At 50.0% G+C, this 14,351-nt stretch overlaps 1 protein-coding gene across 1 annotated transcript in view; it reads left to right on the top strand.

Annotated features, from left to right (window-relative positions):
• Positions 1–2,377: 2,377 nt before the first annotated feature.
• Positions 2,378–14,351, top strand: part of LIPG (lipase G, endothelial type) — a 28,671-nt gene continuing 16,697 nt past the window's right edge. The window contains exons 1-4 of the mRNA XM_003267582.4: positions 2,378–2,751; positions 5,660–5,841; positions 7,781–7,960; positions 9,762–9,873. Coding sequence (XP_003267630.1) covers positions 2,655–2,751; positions 5,660–5,841; positions 7,781–7,960; positions 9,762–9,873 — 571 coding nt within the window. The 5' untranslated portion in view covers positions 2,378–2,654. The remainder of the gene's footprint in view (positions 2,752–5,659; positions 5,842–7,780; positions 7,961–9,761; positions 9,874–14,351) is intronic.

The raw sequence follows: 14,351 nt of genomic DNA, 5'->3' as shown, positions 1-14,351 counted from the left end.
CACTCTTGTTGCCCAGGCTGGAGTGCAATGGCGCCATCTCGGCTCACCACAACCTCTGCCTCCCAGGTTCACGCGATTCTCCTGCCTCAGCCTCCCAAGTAGCTGGGATTATAGGGTTGCGCCACCACGCCTGGCTAATTTTTTTGTATTTTTAGTACAGACGGAGTTTCTCCATGTTGGTCAGGCTGGTCTCAAACTTCTGACCTTAGGTGATCCGCCCATCTCGGCCTCCCAAAGTGTTGGGATTACAGGTGTGAGCCACTGCGCCCGGCCAGGTTTTTCTTTTTTTCTAGGCAGGATAACTAACTTTGCAGGACTACTTTCCAACAATACCCTGCAAAATACCCTAGCTTCCGTGGGGGTATCTCACCTATGACAGACTCTCAAGACACACCCTCCACATTATCCAGTTAATGTTCTAGGGACCATGGCTGTGAGAAACTCAGAACAGGGAAGGAGTTTTTTTCTTCTGATGTCCAGGCTGGAGTGTAGTGGTGTGATCATGGTACATTTCAGCCCTAACTCCTGGGCTCAAGGACTCCTTCCGCCTCAACCTCCCAAGTATTAATAGCTTGCACTACAGGTGTACCACCTTGCTTGGCTAATTAAAAAAATTTTTTTGGTAGAGATGAGTGTCTATGTTGCCAGGGTTAGGGAAGAGGACTTTTGACTACAGCTTACCCCCTGCCTCAGCCACTAGACCAGGTTGCCAAGGGCTCACATTTAAAGGTCAATTGGCCAAATTGAACCTAGAGCAGAGAAGAGAGACTTGGTTGTCTTGAGACTTTCTTCAAATCTGCAGCCTGTCCCCATGACTCAGTTTTCCCATCTGTAAAATGGAGATAACATTAGACCTATGTCTGTATAGTTTCCTCATGAAGAGAGAGAGAGAGTGGGAACAACATATCTGGGGGCGACATTTACCATCGCATACAGACCATTGACTTCTGTACTCAAAAACTAAAGCCCGTCTGCGGCTTGTTAATGAATGATAGCACACGGGAGGGACAAAGCGTGCTCTGCTGGCAGCTGGAGTAACAAAAGTAATGAGGCGAGGTCGGAACAGGATCTGCTGGCTCCAGGTCGGTTTCCTCACACAGGTCTCTCCAGTTGGAGCCTCCACGCTAGGGAGGAAGGGGCGCGGGGCTGCTGCGGGGGTTTTCCCTCCCCAGGCAGGGGCAGGACCTGTTCCGGGCGACTGCAGGGTTAAGGGTATCGTCTTGAAGAGCCGGATCCTCCCGGCTGGAGCGAGGCTGGATGGCGGGGCGCAGCCTCTCAGCCTCTCGCACCTGCCCTGCGCCCGCAGTGGTTGTTGGCGCAGCCGCCCAGTCGGTGTTCCGGGCTCAGTCCCCGCTCCCCAGCGCCAGACTCAGACTCCGGGCCAAGTTATCCCTCCGCTCGCTGCTTTCTGCCCCAGGACCCGGATCAATAAAGGGAAGGAGAGCCAGGAGGAAATGATGGAGAACAGAGAGAAAGGAGGTGCTTGATTTCACTCGCCAAGGAGTTAGTGCTCATCGGCAGACACTGGACGCTGGCCACGCGTCTTAGACTCTAAATCTCGGCTCACTGGTCCCTTTGAGGAGGTCGTCTGGTGTTCCCGTAGCCCTCCACCCCACCGTAGGAGAGCGCCTGCCACGAGCTCCGCGCCTCGCTAAGTGCTTTGCTACGTGAACTCTTAGTTTTCCCAACATCCCTAAGCCGCGGATACATTATTACCCACGTATTGCGGACGAGAGAACCGCCTCGGAGAAGCTGGCTGGCTCGCCTGGAGTTTTGCATCTAGTGGCGGAGCGAGGATTCCGAGCAGGTACTGTACGATCCTCCAGCGCCGGCCGCAGCTCACAGCCCCTTAGCTCCGCCGGGTTATTGTGCAGCCGCGCCTTCTGCACCTGTTGCGGCCCTCGCTAGGCGGGAGGGGAGGGAGAAGAGGAGGACAAACGGGATGACCAGGTGGCTCTCCCCCGACGGACTCCCGGCCCGGGGAGCGGATAGACCACTCCCAGAGAGAGTGTGGCTTTGCGCCTTGGAGAGGATGCTCTCCTTCTCCAGGGATCGCGTCCCCAGCGGACGCAGGGTTTCAGGGAAATGTCCGCCTCCGCCACTTGGGATGGCAGGGGCGAGAGGAGCATCTGGGTGTCCGGGGGAGGGCAGTGGGAGAAAGCTGGGGCTGCTGGAGTCGCAGCTGCCTGCGGAGCGGGCCCGGGAGGAAGCGGGGCCGAGCGTGCGGCGTCCACGCGGTGAGTGTGCAGCACTTTCATTCAAACTTTCTCCAGTCTCGGTTCCGGCGTCAGCAAGGTGTGACCAATCAGAGCCCAGAGACGGGAATAAATTATGCAAATCACCATCTGGCGATGGGTCAGATGACTCCCATACTTTTAAAAACTACCTCTATAGGAGCGTGACAGCAGCGAGCTCTTGCCTCCCGGCGGCTCAGGACGAGGGCAGATCTGGTTCTGGTGCAAGCCGTTCACGCTCGCTCCCTGCCACCGCCCGCGGGTCCGTGCCGCCAAGTTTTCATTTTCCACCTTCTCCGCCTCCAGTCCCCCAGCCCCTGACCGAGAGAAGGGTCTTACCGCCCGGATTGCTGGAAACACCGAGAGGTGGTTTTTGTTTTTAAAACTCCTATTTCTGGGGAGGGGGTGTGGCGGGGCAGGATGAGCACCTCCGTTCCTCTGCTCTGTTTCTGGAGCCTCTGCTGTTGCTTTGCTGCGGGGAGCCCCGCACCTTTTGGTCCAGAGGGACGGCTGGAAGGTAACGTGCATTTATTTTTATTCCCCCCAGACACTTCTCTGTGCTGGGTCCCCTCTGTCTTCCTGATTCTTCAATCCCTCCTTGTTCCTATGAAATTCTTCCTTTCCCACTGCGCTGCCCGTTTTCTCCTCCAATCCACCTTGGAGTCCACCTGTCTCTCTGCGCGTCTGATGGGGGCATCCCCGGCAAGTCATGCAAAAGGCAAAGGCTGGCAGTGTGCGCTGGCTCTTGCCAGCCCTCTCACCCCCACCTGCTTCCCTTATATGGCTCCCTCAGGCAGTGCTGGTGCTGTCCAGCCAGCCGAGCGGCCTGGCAGCAGCTCTGAAACCTTGTCCTCATGCCTGAACCTGGAGGTTTGAGAGGCAAGAAGGTTGTTAGAGCTGTGTCTCCTGGAGCTGCCTTTTAGTCTTGGTGTAGGTGTCTTGAAAGTTCAGGTGGCAGGGTAGCTGGCTTTGGTTTGATTCGTGCTTGCAGGGAGCGTCTGGTGGGTCGCTTGTGCTTAGAAGCTGCAGGGCCTGTTCCCCCAGGTTGCCAGCCTTTTCCTTTTCAACACTCTTGTGCTCCCCTGACTCTTCCTCTTCCCACTCCTCCTCCCTTTCCTTCTCCTGGCTTTTAGCGTTTCTTCCTCTTGGGTTCTGTATGGCAGCCTTTTCCAGTGGAGGCAGCTTGCCCTGGGGGAGCCAGAGTCAGTCAGCTCTGGGGGAATCAGAATCAGAGTGAGAACTAAGTCAGCTGATAAGCAGTGGAGGGCTGGGGAGCCTCTAAACTGAACCCCATCATCTCATCTTCTAGTCTGCTGAGGTTGTGCCAAATGGTCTGTGTGGGCTTATGTATGTGTGGGAGGGTTACTGTGAATGAATGGAAAGCCTTGCTTTACTCAACATGTTTCCAACTCTGGTGCTAACTAGAAGCATGGCCTAGGGCAGGTCTCATCTCTGGCTCCTCACCTGTGAAATGCTAAAGTTCCTTCTAACTTCTGTGTTCTGGGCCTCTGAGTATGTGTGAGTCATTTCCTTCATTCCAAAAAGTATTTACTGCATACCTACTTAGTGTCAGACACTATTCTGGAGCAGGAGAGAGAGCAGTGGACAAAATGATGGCAATCTCTGCCCTTGTGACACTTACATTTCAGTGGTAGGAAGACAGACAGTGCACTGATTAAAATATCAGTGGTGCTCAGTATTATGGAGAAAAATCAAGCAGAGGAGGAAGGTGGGGCATGCTGGTGGGGGAAGGTGGCGCGATTTTATGATGTGATCAGGGAAGGCCTTTCTGGAGAAGTTGACCATTGAGCAAAGAGCTGAAGGGGGTGAGAGAAGGAGCCATGAGGACATCTGGGTGAGGAACAATCAGAAAGTCCCAGAGGCTGCAGTGACCCAGGCCAAAAGTAGTAGGAATGCACCTAGAGAACTTTGGGGTCAGAGCGGCTCAGACACTAAGAGGAAGAGTCTTTGTCCATATGTGGGTTTATCCACAGATCTGTCTCAGGAATCCAGGAGCCTTGTTTTCTCCTAGGTTTCCCCATCTGGCCTCTGCGTGAGTGGCTATCTGGGTAGAAGGTGGGGAGTTGTTGAACTCATTATGTCCGTGGTTCAAATTTCTGCTGGTTGGGGCTTTTGTTTATTACTTTCATGACGGTTAACCTGATTTACGCTCATGTGCATTCAGCAGCATTTTCTGGAACCTTATCCCTCTTACATCTGCTGCATTCTTCCCCCCTCTCCCTCTGTCCCCTCCGCCCTCTCCACCACTATATCTCTTTCCTTTTGGTATCTTCTTCCTTTTGCTTCTTAACTCTGAGATAAATTAACTCCAAGATGGTCATTTGGCATCTTTCCCTGCTGGGTGATAGGAGAGTTTGACACTCTAACTTCCTAGCCAGTTATCCAGTGATGCATCCCAGGATGGCTGAAAGAGTGCTGGGTGGGGTCCATTTATGACTTTCTGAAACAGTGTCATCATGACAGCACCTACTTAGTGTTAAGCCACAGTGGCCATCAGTGACATGAGCTGCACTTTGGGAGCAGGGCTGTCTCCTAGGTGGCACTGTGCATGAGCAGTGAAGCTGGAAGGGGGGATTTTTGTTGCTTTTAGGAGTTTCTCCATGGCTTTAGTCATTTACTTAACAAACTGGATGAATGCCTGGCACATGCCACCACTAGAAAGGGCACTGAGGATGCCCGAGGTTCCCTAGATGGGAACACTAGGGGAAGCCTATTTTCCAGCAGGTCAACAGCCTCTTGCCTCCAATTCCAAAATCCACAATCTCTCAAAATTGGAAAATGTGTTTGGTAACTTGTTTGGCAGCAAGACCTGGCCTTACCTGATCTGAACTTATTTGGCAGCAAAAACCTGGCCTGAGATAACAGGAGGCTATTGGTTATCTTTATGTTTGCCCTCAAATGTGAGTGGTTATGTATTTCTCTGCAGAAATATTAGGGTGTTTGATCCGGGGGGAATAGCCCAGGCCCCACTGGCAGCATTATATAATATATGGTGTATGCTCCATAATGCCTGTCTAAAATCTGAAAACTTCTAAATTCTGAAACTCACCTGGTCCCAAGCATTTCAGAAAAAGAATTGAGAACTTGTACTCTAAAAGTAGGAAGGAAGTAGAACTCCTTTTGATAGGAAAGAAGAGGGAAATGCAAGAGAGAGATCTATTTATTTCAGAGTGACAGTAATTAATACTAGTGACTAATTCATACTCTTTAAGTATAAATGAGATGTCCTTTTTAATAAAATTTTCACAGTTTTTCTGGGAGGCGAAAAGGGAACATTCAGCAGATGTAAAAACGGAAACCCAGATGGCTTAAGCAATTTGCTCATGATTGAACTAGAATCAGACCCCAGGTCTCTCACTCCTCAAGTCTGCTAGATGCACCCAGGCTCTGTTCTGTCTCCCCAGATAAGCTCCACAAACCCAAAGCTATACAGACTGAGGTCAAACCATCTGTGAGGTTTAACCTCCGCACCTCCAAGGACCCAGAGCATGAAGGATGCTACCTCTCCCTTGGCCACAGCCAGCCCTTAGAAGACTGCAGTTTCAACATGACAGCTAAAACCTTTTTCATCATTCACGGATGGACGGTGAGCCCGGGGAGGGAGCTCTGTGGCTTTATACAAGATTTGATTCCCTTTGTTTTGGCCAATTAGAAAGAATTCTGGTGTTTCCAGATTCCAAACCCTCTTCCCCCCTTTCCTTGTGGGCTGCTTGTATTTCAGACAGCTGTGAAGAATGTAACGGGCATTCACTAAGGGGCAATCTGGACTCCAGCAGGGTGGTATTAATGATGGCACACAACGGGCTTTCAGAAAGTGGCTCTCCTGAGGGCAGCAGCCCAGCTCCACTGGCTCTTAAGGACCCCTCTAATTACACTTAATTACGCTGGTCAACCACTGCCTGGAGGGGGCTGTCCTGCCGTGAGAGCTGAGCTTAACTAAAGCAACTTGACTGGCTCCGAGAACCTATGAGTAGCCAGCTGGCCTGGATTGCTGGCTGCCCTTGGCATAGTGCCCTCCTGTTTGCATAGAGATAGCCCCGTTTAAAGGCACTGGGGCTCTTTATGTGCCCTAGCTGAGCAATTCACGTTGAAAAGCCCATGACAAACTTCAACAAAAAAGGGCTTTAGTTCTCAGCTTGAGAAGCTTTTGACCAGCCAGGGATTCATTCATTCATATAATGACAGTCTGTAGGGAAATGGCACTATTAAGTGAGCAGATTTCTGCCTGGGCTAATTGGAAGGGGACAGTCCTCCTCTTAATGATGAGAAATTCATATCTGTTACATGCTTTTGGGGTCTTTAAGTCTGTCATCCATGGTTGAGGTCAGGGGCAGAAGAGGGTAGGTGCCTGCCTACCTAGTTGAATGAAGAGATGATTAAGAGCCTGTCTAACCCTGCTCATCACACAACCTACAATCAGAATCATATGTGTGAATCTTTTTAAGGCCCCCTGTCAAAATGCAAATACAAGCTGCCTGTGACTTACAAGTGGGTTGCATTCCAGAAAGTTCTTTTGTAATCTGTTTGGAACTTGGAACAGCAGTTTCCCATAGAAGCAAGGTTGTCAATGGCGTTTGGGTTCCCAGGCTAGGCACAGAAAATCTATTTATTTGATAATGGGCTTGTGGATAGGTTTACAACTGGACCTAGTCACCATCTATAACTTTGTTTCTGTGGGAAAATATGTTCTGAGTTGTAATTTGGGATTCTGGGGAATGATTTTCCCTACTCTGGGGTCAAGAGGGATGGCAGAGATGGGTTGTGGGAAGGGGTCATTTGTTAACTCTGCATTCACCTAGGAGACGGCATCTCCCTGCATCTCTGAGAAGCTAATTCTCCAGGGCAACCCTCCCCAGCTGCCTTTGAAGGATGGAGCAGGCCACTTGCCTGCTTGTAACTGGGACTCAGACCAGCCTCATGCCAGTATCACCCTTAACACGTGTCTCATAGTGGCTGCAACAGACAGTGGGGCAACAGCATAGGACATTCGCTAGGAAAGTTTTGATGGGAAATACTGGGGATGTAAAGACCAATGGAAGACAAATACCTGCGTAGTGATTCTGCCTGTGCTGGTCCTTCTCATGTGCAAATGTTTGGTCCCTGAGCAGCCAATGTGCAGGTTCTAAAATTGTCTAGGGGCACTGGGCATGGTGGCTCATGCCTATAATCCCAGCACTCTGGAAGGCCTAGGTGGGACATCGCTTGAGCCCAGGAGTTCAAGACCAGCCTGGGCAACATAGTGAGACCCTGTTGCTGCAAAAAGTTTAAAAATTACCCAGGCGTGGTGGCATGTGCCTGTAACCCAGTCACTCTGGAGGCTGAGGTGGGAGGATTGCCTCAGCTCAGGAGTTGGAGGCTATCATGAGCTGAGACTGTTGTCAGTGCACTCCAGCCTGGGCAACAGAGTGAGACCCTGAGTCAAAAAAAAAAAATTAAATGGGGAGAGGGTCATATAGAAAGGAATTCCATACTTTTTAGGATTTCTGAAACCAAGAATAAAAAATAACTTCCACTTTTCTCTGCAGATGAGCGGTATCTTTGAAAACTGGCTGCACAAACTCGTGTCAGCCCTGCACACAAGAGAGAAAGACGCCAATGTAGTTGTGGTTGACTGGCTCCCCCTGGCCCACCAGCTTTACACGGATGCGGTCAATAATACCAGGGTGGTGGGACACAGCATTGCCAGGATGCTCGACTGGCTGCAGGTACCGGGGGATGAGAGGGAGTCTCCTGTCACCAGCAGGATCTCAAACCCAATCTTCTTAAGAAATGCAGGTCATGCATCTGTTGCCATGAACTTCTGGAGTCTGATAAAAATCTTTGAGATTAAAAGTTTTATTAAATTAAGTATTATTTGGAATACTTGATAGCTGGGACTTTTCGAGAGCCTTTTAATTATTGATAGATCTCTGGATTTTTCCTGTTACTTAATTTGCTGATAATTGGCCTTATAGGTTGTTTCTTCCTGATCTTAGAAACAGATGCCCTTAGGTTGGTTGGGGATGGCCAGGAACCAGGCCAGGCTTGTGATCTGAAATTCCTACAAAGCCTGCTCTCGTCTCTGAAGCATGGCTGTGCTGAGGGTGGGGAGGGGGTTATTTCAAAAATGCAGCCTAATATCTCTTTTCTTTGAGATGGAATCTTGTTCTGTTGCCCAGGCTGGAGTACAGTGGTGCGATCTCGGTTCACTGCAACCTCCATCTCCCAGGTTCAAGCGATTCTCCTCCCTCAGCCTCCTGAGTAACTGAAACTACAGGCGCGTGTCACCATGCCCAGCTAATTTTTTGTATTTTTAGTAGAGGTGGGATTTCACTGTGTTAGCCAGGATGGTCTTATCTCCTGACCTTGTGATCTGCCTGCCTAGGCCTCCCAAAGTACTGGGATTACAGGCGTGAGCCACTGTGCCCGGCCTGCCTGATACCTCTTTTAAAATATGAAGTGTGGAAAACAGATCTTGAAGTCTTATATTTACTTTTTTTTTTTGAGACAGAGTCTCGCTGTCACCCAGGCTGGAGTGCAGTGCCATGATCTTGGCTCACTGCAACCTCTACCTCCTGGGTTTAAGTGATTCTCCTGCCTTAGCCTCCCGAGTAGCTGAGATTACAGGTGTGAGCCACCATGCCCAATTAATATTTGTATTTTTAGTAGAGATGGGGTTTCACCATGTTGGCCAGACTAGTCTCTAACTCCTGACCTCAGGTGATCTGCCTGCCTCAGCCTCCCAAAGTGCGGGGATTACAGACGCGAGCCACCGCACCCAGCCTATTTACTTTTAATAGGTTAATAATCTGCCTGAGATCAGTGGATTTAGCTGGGAGAAGGCAGGGCAGGGTACACTGTCAAAGCGGCACCATTATCTCAGCAATTCCAGCCTGGCCTTCCTTGTTCCCATGGAATGGGATGAATTCTGGCAGAATTCTGGTCAGGATTCTTGAGCAGTCCCTCTGTCCTCTGCCTAAGCTCTTCTATAGAGTTTGGTTCCCGAGCCATGGGGTTACCTCCTTACCCCCCAGATGAGTGCTCTGACAGGACAATACGTCACGTCTGGGGTCCCACATGGGCTTGTGAGGAGGAGGTTGGCAGCTCCTGGGGCTGGGTGGAGGCCAGGCCTTAGAGGGCATTCTGCTGAGGGCTGTGGTTGGCACTGCAGTCTCCAGTGAGTACGGCAGCTTTGACCTCCTCACCACCACCCTCCCCTCTCTTAGATACTGCCAGAAAGAACAAGAAACGTGTAGGGAACAGCCACATATGCAGCCTCCAGTCATACCCTCCACCCTGTCCCCGCACTTGGCATTTGCAGTGCCACCAAATCCTTTTGGCCTCGCCTAAGCTGGCTGTGACCCACACATGTGACATCACCAGCAAAGCCAGTGGGGCCCTGGGGAGTCTCTGTGCCCACAGCCCCTGCATCTCCTCCTGTTCCGTGATTGAGTTGTTGAACTGCTGGTGATTCTGGGGGCTCTGGACCCTGATTTTCTGCTCACATACTTTGGTGACTTTCTATAGGAGAAGGATGATTTTTCTCTCGGGAATGTCCACTTGATCGGCTACAGCCTCGGAGCGCACGTGGCTGGGTATGCTGGCAACTTCGTGAAAGGAACGGTGGGCCGAATCACAGGTGAGCTCCGCTTCCATCACCAAAGGGCTCCCTCAGCTACGCTAAGCCAGAATGCTCCCAAATGAGGCAGCAGAGTGAGTCATAGAAAGTTAGCTTTGGAAGGAACCTGGAAAGCATCTAATTCAAAACTTCCCAAGTGTTCTTTTTAGTCACAAGAACCTCTTTTTTTTTTTTTTTCAAATCGAACTTGCACAGGCCCGCAATATATGAGACACAGAAAGGGGGGTGCTGTGGGTGAAGTGGGGTGGGTATATGGCAGCTTGTGTTAGTCTTGCCAATGTGGGCATTCCCCTTCCCTAGAGGCATCTCAGAGTCTCACAGCACCAGGGAACACAGTTTGAAAACCATGGGTCCGGTCCAACAGGTGAGGAAACAAATACAGAGAGGTGAGGTAACTTGCCCAGGGACAAACAGCTAATAACTCAAGAGCAGAAGCTGGATGGAGCCCTGGCCCCAAAGCTTTTGGGTGTTCCCTTCAGGTCTCCACCCAAGGACTCAGGGAAAAAGAATGAATAGTAGATTTTAGTTTGAATTCTGCCTCTGATTTCTATCTTGTCTCCCAATAGCCTCTTTCCCATGTTAAGGTAGCATATTTATGAATGAGAGCTACCAATTTGGAACGGGTAGTTCAACTTTGTAATAAAAGGAACCTTTCTAATATTGGTCCCCAGGGGGTCAATAGAAAATTGAATTTTCCATGTTGAGAACTGCATCTTAGTGAGCTTTTAACATGAGAGTTTGGATTAAATCATTTAATGATTATGAAAAGTGTAAAAGGTTTTCTTTCTCATTTTTGGGCCCCTCAAATATATACACAGAGCTTCCTCTATGCTACAATTAATGGTAAATTTGTTGCCCTGAACTTCTATCCTTCTTCCAGCATTATTTTATTTATATTTACCCCTAGCTTCCCCCTTACTCTCAAGATTCTCAGGGTGATCACCTAGAAGGAAAGATCTGAACAATTCCTTTCCCTGCAGTGTTTTCATTTTAAAACAAAACTCAGGCTGGGTGTGGTGGCTCACACCTATAATCCCAGCACTTTGGGAGGCCGAGGTGGGTGGATCACGAGGTCAGGAGTTCGAGACCAGCCTGGCCAACATGGTGAAATCCTGTCTCTACTAAAAATACAAAAATTAGCCAGCTGTGGTGGCGGGTGCCTGTAATCCCAGCTACTTGGGGGGCTGAGGCAGGAGAATCGCTTGAACCCAGGAGGTGGAGGTTGCAGTGAGCCGAGATGGTGCCACTGCACCCCAGCCTGGGTGACAGAGCAAGACATCATCTCAAAAAACAAAACAAAACTCAGGTAGAAGAGAGTCCTTAGCTAAATAACGATTTGGTAAAGGTAGAATTTCAGATTTCGGTGACAAGCCGATATGGTAGAATTTTAAAAAGAATATTTAATACAAAAAAATCAGCCGGGTGTGGTGGCGGGTGCCTGTAGTCCCAGCTACTCGGAGAGGCTGAGGCAGGAAAATGGCGTGAACCCGGGAGGTGGAGCTTGCAGTGAGCCGAGATTGCGCCACTGCACTCCAGCCTGGGCGACAGAGCAAGACTCTGTCTCAAAAAAAAAAAAAAAAAAAAAAAAAAGAATATTTGTGAAGGTTTCCTGGCTCTCCTGAATCCTATCCCTGGGCTTGAGTCTAGTATGTGTGTGCACACACACGAACATGCATGCATGCACATGCCTGTCAATCCAATGACTTGATTCATCCCAGCTTCAGAGCTTTATTTTTGATTTCCAAGACTGTGGGGCTTGAGCTGCCCAAAGTGGGCTATGATTGTGTGGCCACCCATGACTGCTCATTAACCCCTTGCTGGTGCAAAGCAGTTTGACTTGAAGCCGCTCGGGTTCCATTGTCTGAGCGCCTCTTCCTAGCCCCTGAATGAGAGGTGTGATGTTTCAGATCCAGGCGGCTGAGTTCAAATTGTAGCACACACCAGAGTCAGGCCCAGGATGTCAGTAACGATGACAAACTGCAGATCTTGCCTTTCTCTATTTCTATATCTGAAATGAGATGGGGCTAGGGAGGGAACTTTCCAGTTCTTTACCCCTGCATGTTTGCGTGGCATCTTCTGGGGTGAGGGCTTTTCTCCTGAGGATGGCAGGGGAGCCAGGCAGAATGCTAATTAGTGCTCTGGGATGTTTGCATGGAGCATGATGCCCACATGCCCTGAGAATAGCCCCTTCCCTCTGGCCTTTCTCTGTAGAGAAGGGGCCTGGCCTCTGTCCAGTTGCCAAGCAGCACCCCTGACACACGCTGTTGTGTATGTCTGATAGGGAAGGCTGTGTCCTCTCCTCTCCCCTTGGTAGACTTCTCATGGACCTGTGGACAAGGTGATCGCAACTGGTAAGAGGACAGATTGAGACTTGCATGGGGTCCTGCGTCCAGTGATGCCACTACGCCAAGGCCACCAGACAGTCTTTAGCCTGGGCCTTGCAAGGGTATATCTGAACCCCAATCTTGCTTGGACCAGAGGGTGTGGATGGGGGTTTGCTAGAGTTTTACTTTCTTAGGCTTCTGAGAGAAGCCTGTGATATACTAGGAAAGAGGTCATATATTTATAATTGAACCTGTGCCTTGTTTGCTATAATTAGGTAAGCAAGCAGATGAATTTATTCAAGAAATGTGTATATATGTGCAGGCTAGATGCTAGCTAATGTCAAATACCTCATGTGTGGCCGGGCGCAGTGGCTCACGCCTGTAACCCCAGCACTTTGGGAGGCTGAGGTGGGTGGATCACCTGAGGTCAGGAGTTCAAGACCAGCCTGGCCAACATGATGAAACCCCATCTCTACTAAAAGTACAAAAATTAGCCGGGCATGGTGGTGGGTGTCTGTAATCCCAGCTACTCAGGAGGCTAAAGCAGGAGAATCTCTTGAACCCAGGATGTGGAAGTTGCAGTGGGCGGAGATCGCGTCACTGCACTCCAGGCTGGGTGACAAGAGTGAGACTCTGTCTCAAAAAAACAAAAACAAAAACAAAATTAAAAAACAAACAAAAACCACCTCATATATGACAGCTACTTTATGCTGTCTCTGAGCCACGTAGCAACCCTGAACATTCTACAGAGGGGGAAACTAGGACTCAGTGATTAAGTAAAGGGCCCAATATCCTGGGCCCTATAAGTAGCAGAGCTGGGACTCAAACGCATGCTGTCAGATTCCAGATCCCATGCACCTCACTGCTGTGCCATGCCGCCTCTCTTCTGTAGGTAGAGATAAAGTAGCCAGGCATGGTAGTGCATGCCTGTAATCCTAGCTACTCGGGAGGCTGAGGTGGGAGGATCACCTGAGCCCAGGAGGTGGAGGTTGCAGTGAGCCGAGATTGGGCCACTGCACTCCAGCCTGGGCAACAGAGCGAGACCCTGTCTTAAAAAAAAAAAAAAAAAAAGGTAGCTGTTGAACTACAGCAGGCCCTGCTCTGCCAGGCCAGAATGCACAACCCTGGAAGTTTTGCATGTGTGCATGTGTGTGTGCTCCATTTGCTGGACAAAGCAACTTTGGAGGAGTCTATGACTGAATGGAAGAAGCAGCGGAGTTTCTCTATCTCCTCTTTATTTAAGGAGGCAGTTCTCCCTGTCATTCATCCCTAGTTAAAAAAGTTAAATGTGCCACTGCACCCCTGAATCTGTGGGCCACAGATATGTGTCAGGGACAGTCAGAGCAGGGCAGGCAGGCTCTGGCTGGGTAGGTGAAGGCCCAGCCTTGCCTGCCAGCCAGCCTGTGAAACCCCATCAGCTGCCTTCATTCCTCCAGCACAGCCTGGTTTCCATGGCACTGACCGTCTGGTGGGGACCTTTGTTCACACCAAGTAAAGAGCCTCTCTCTTGTATTGATTGCAAAGCAGAATGTTGCTCTCTCTTTCTCTTTCCTCCAGGGGACATGGTGAGAGGCAGGGACAGGCTGCTGTGTCAGTACTGTTGTCCTTGCGGCCTCTGAAATGGGTTGTCGTGGGCTATTCTGGGAGCACACTGCTTTTGTGCCATCTTTCTTTTGGGTCCTGGGCTAGGGATGAACCCTCAAGCAGCCTGGGCTCCCTTTCTGTCTTGGTCGCACATAAAGTTGTCTAAATTTGGCTGGGTGCGGTGGCTCACGCCCGTAATCCCAGCTACTCAGGAGGCTGAGGCAGAAGAATCGCTTGAACCCAGGAGGCGGAGGCTGCAGTGAGCCGAGATCGCGCCACTGCACTCCAGCCTGGGTGACAGAGCAAGATTCCATCTCAAAAAAAAAAAAAAAAAAAAAAAAGAAAAAAGTGTGATCTAAATTTTTGGAAACTATTTAGTGTTTCAGCCTCTACCAGTTTTCATATGAGTAATGAGTTCTGCAAGTTGACCATCCACTCTAGACGGTAGCTCTGCCTCTTGTTTATCCTGGAACTACCATCTCAAGTCTCCTGATAGGCTCCCTGGTTCTAATGTGCTGGGGTCTGGTGAACACGGTTGTTACCCATGTCCTCCTTTCAGGACTCTTATTG

The sequence above is a fragment of the Nomascus leucogenys genome, chromosome 4 (assembly GCF_006542625.1).
Source record: "Nomascus leucogenys isolate Asia chromosome 4, Asia_NLE_v1, whole genome shotgun sequence".
In the NCBI taxonomy this organism is placed as follows: domain Eukaryota; kingdom Metazoa; phylum Chordata; class Mammalia; order Primates; family Hylobatidae; genus Nomascus; species Nomascus leucogenys.
This window is presented reverse-complemented; position numbering and strand designations above follow the sequence as displayed.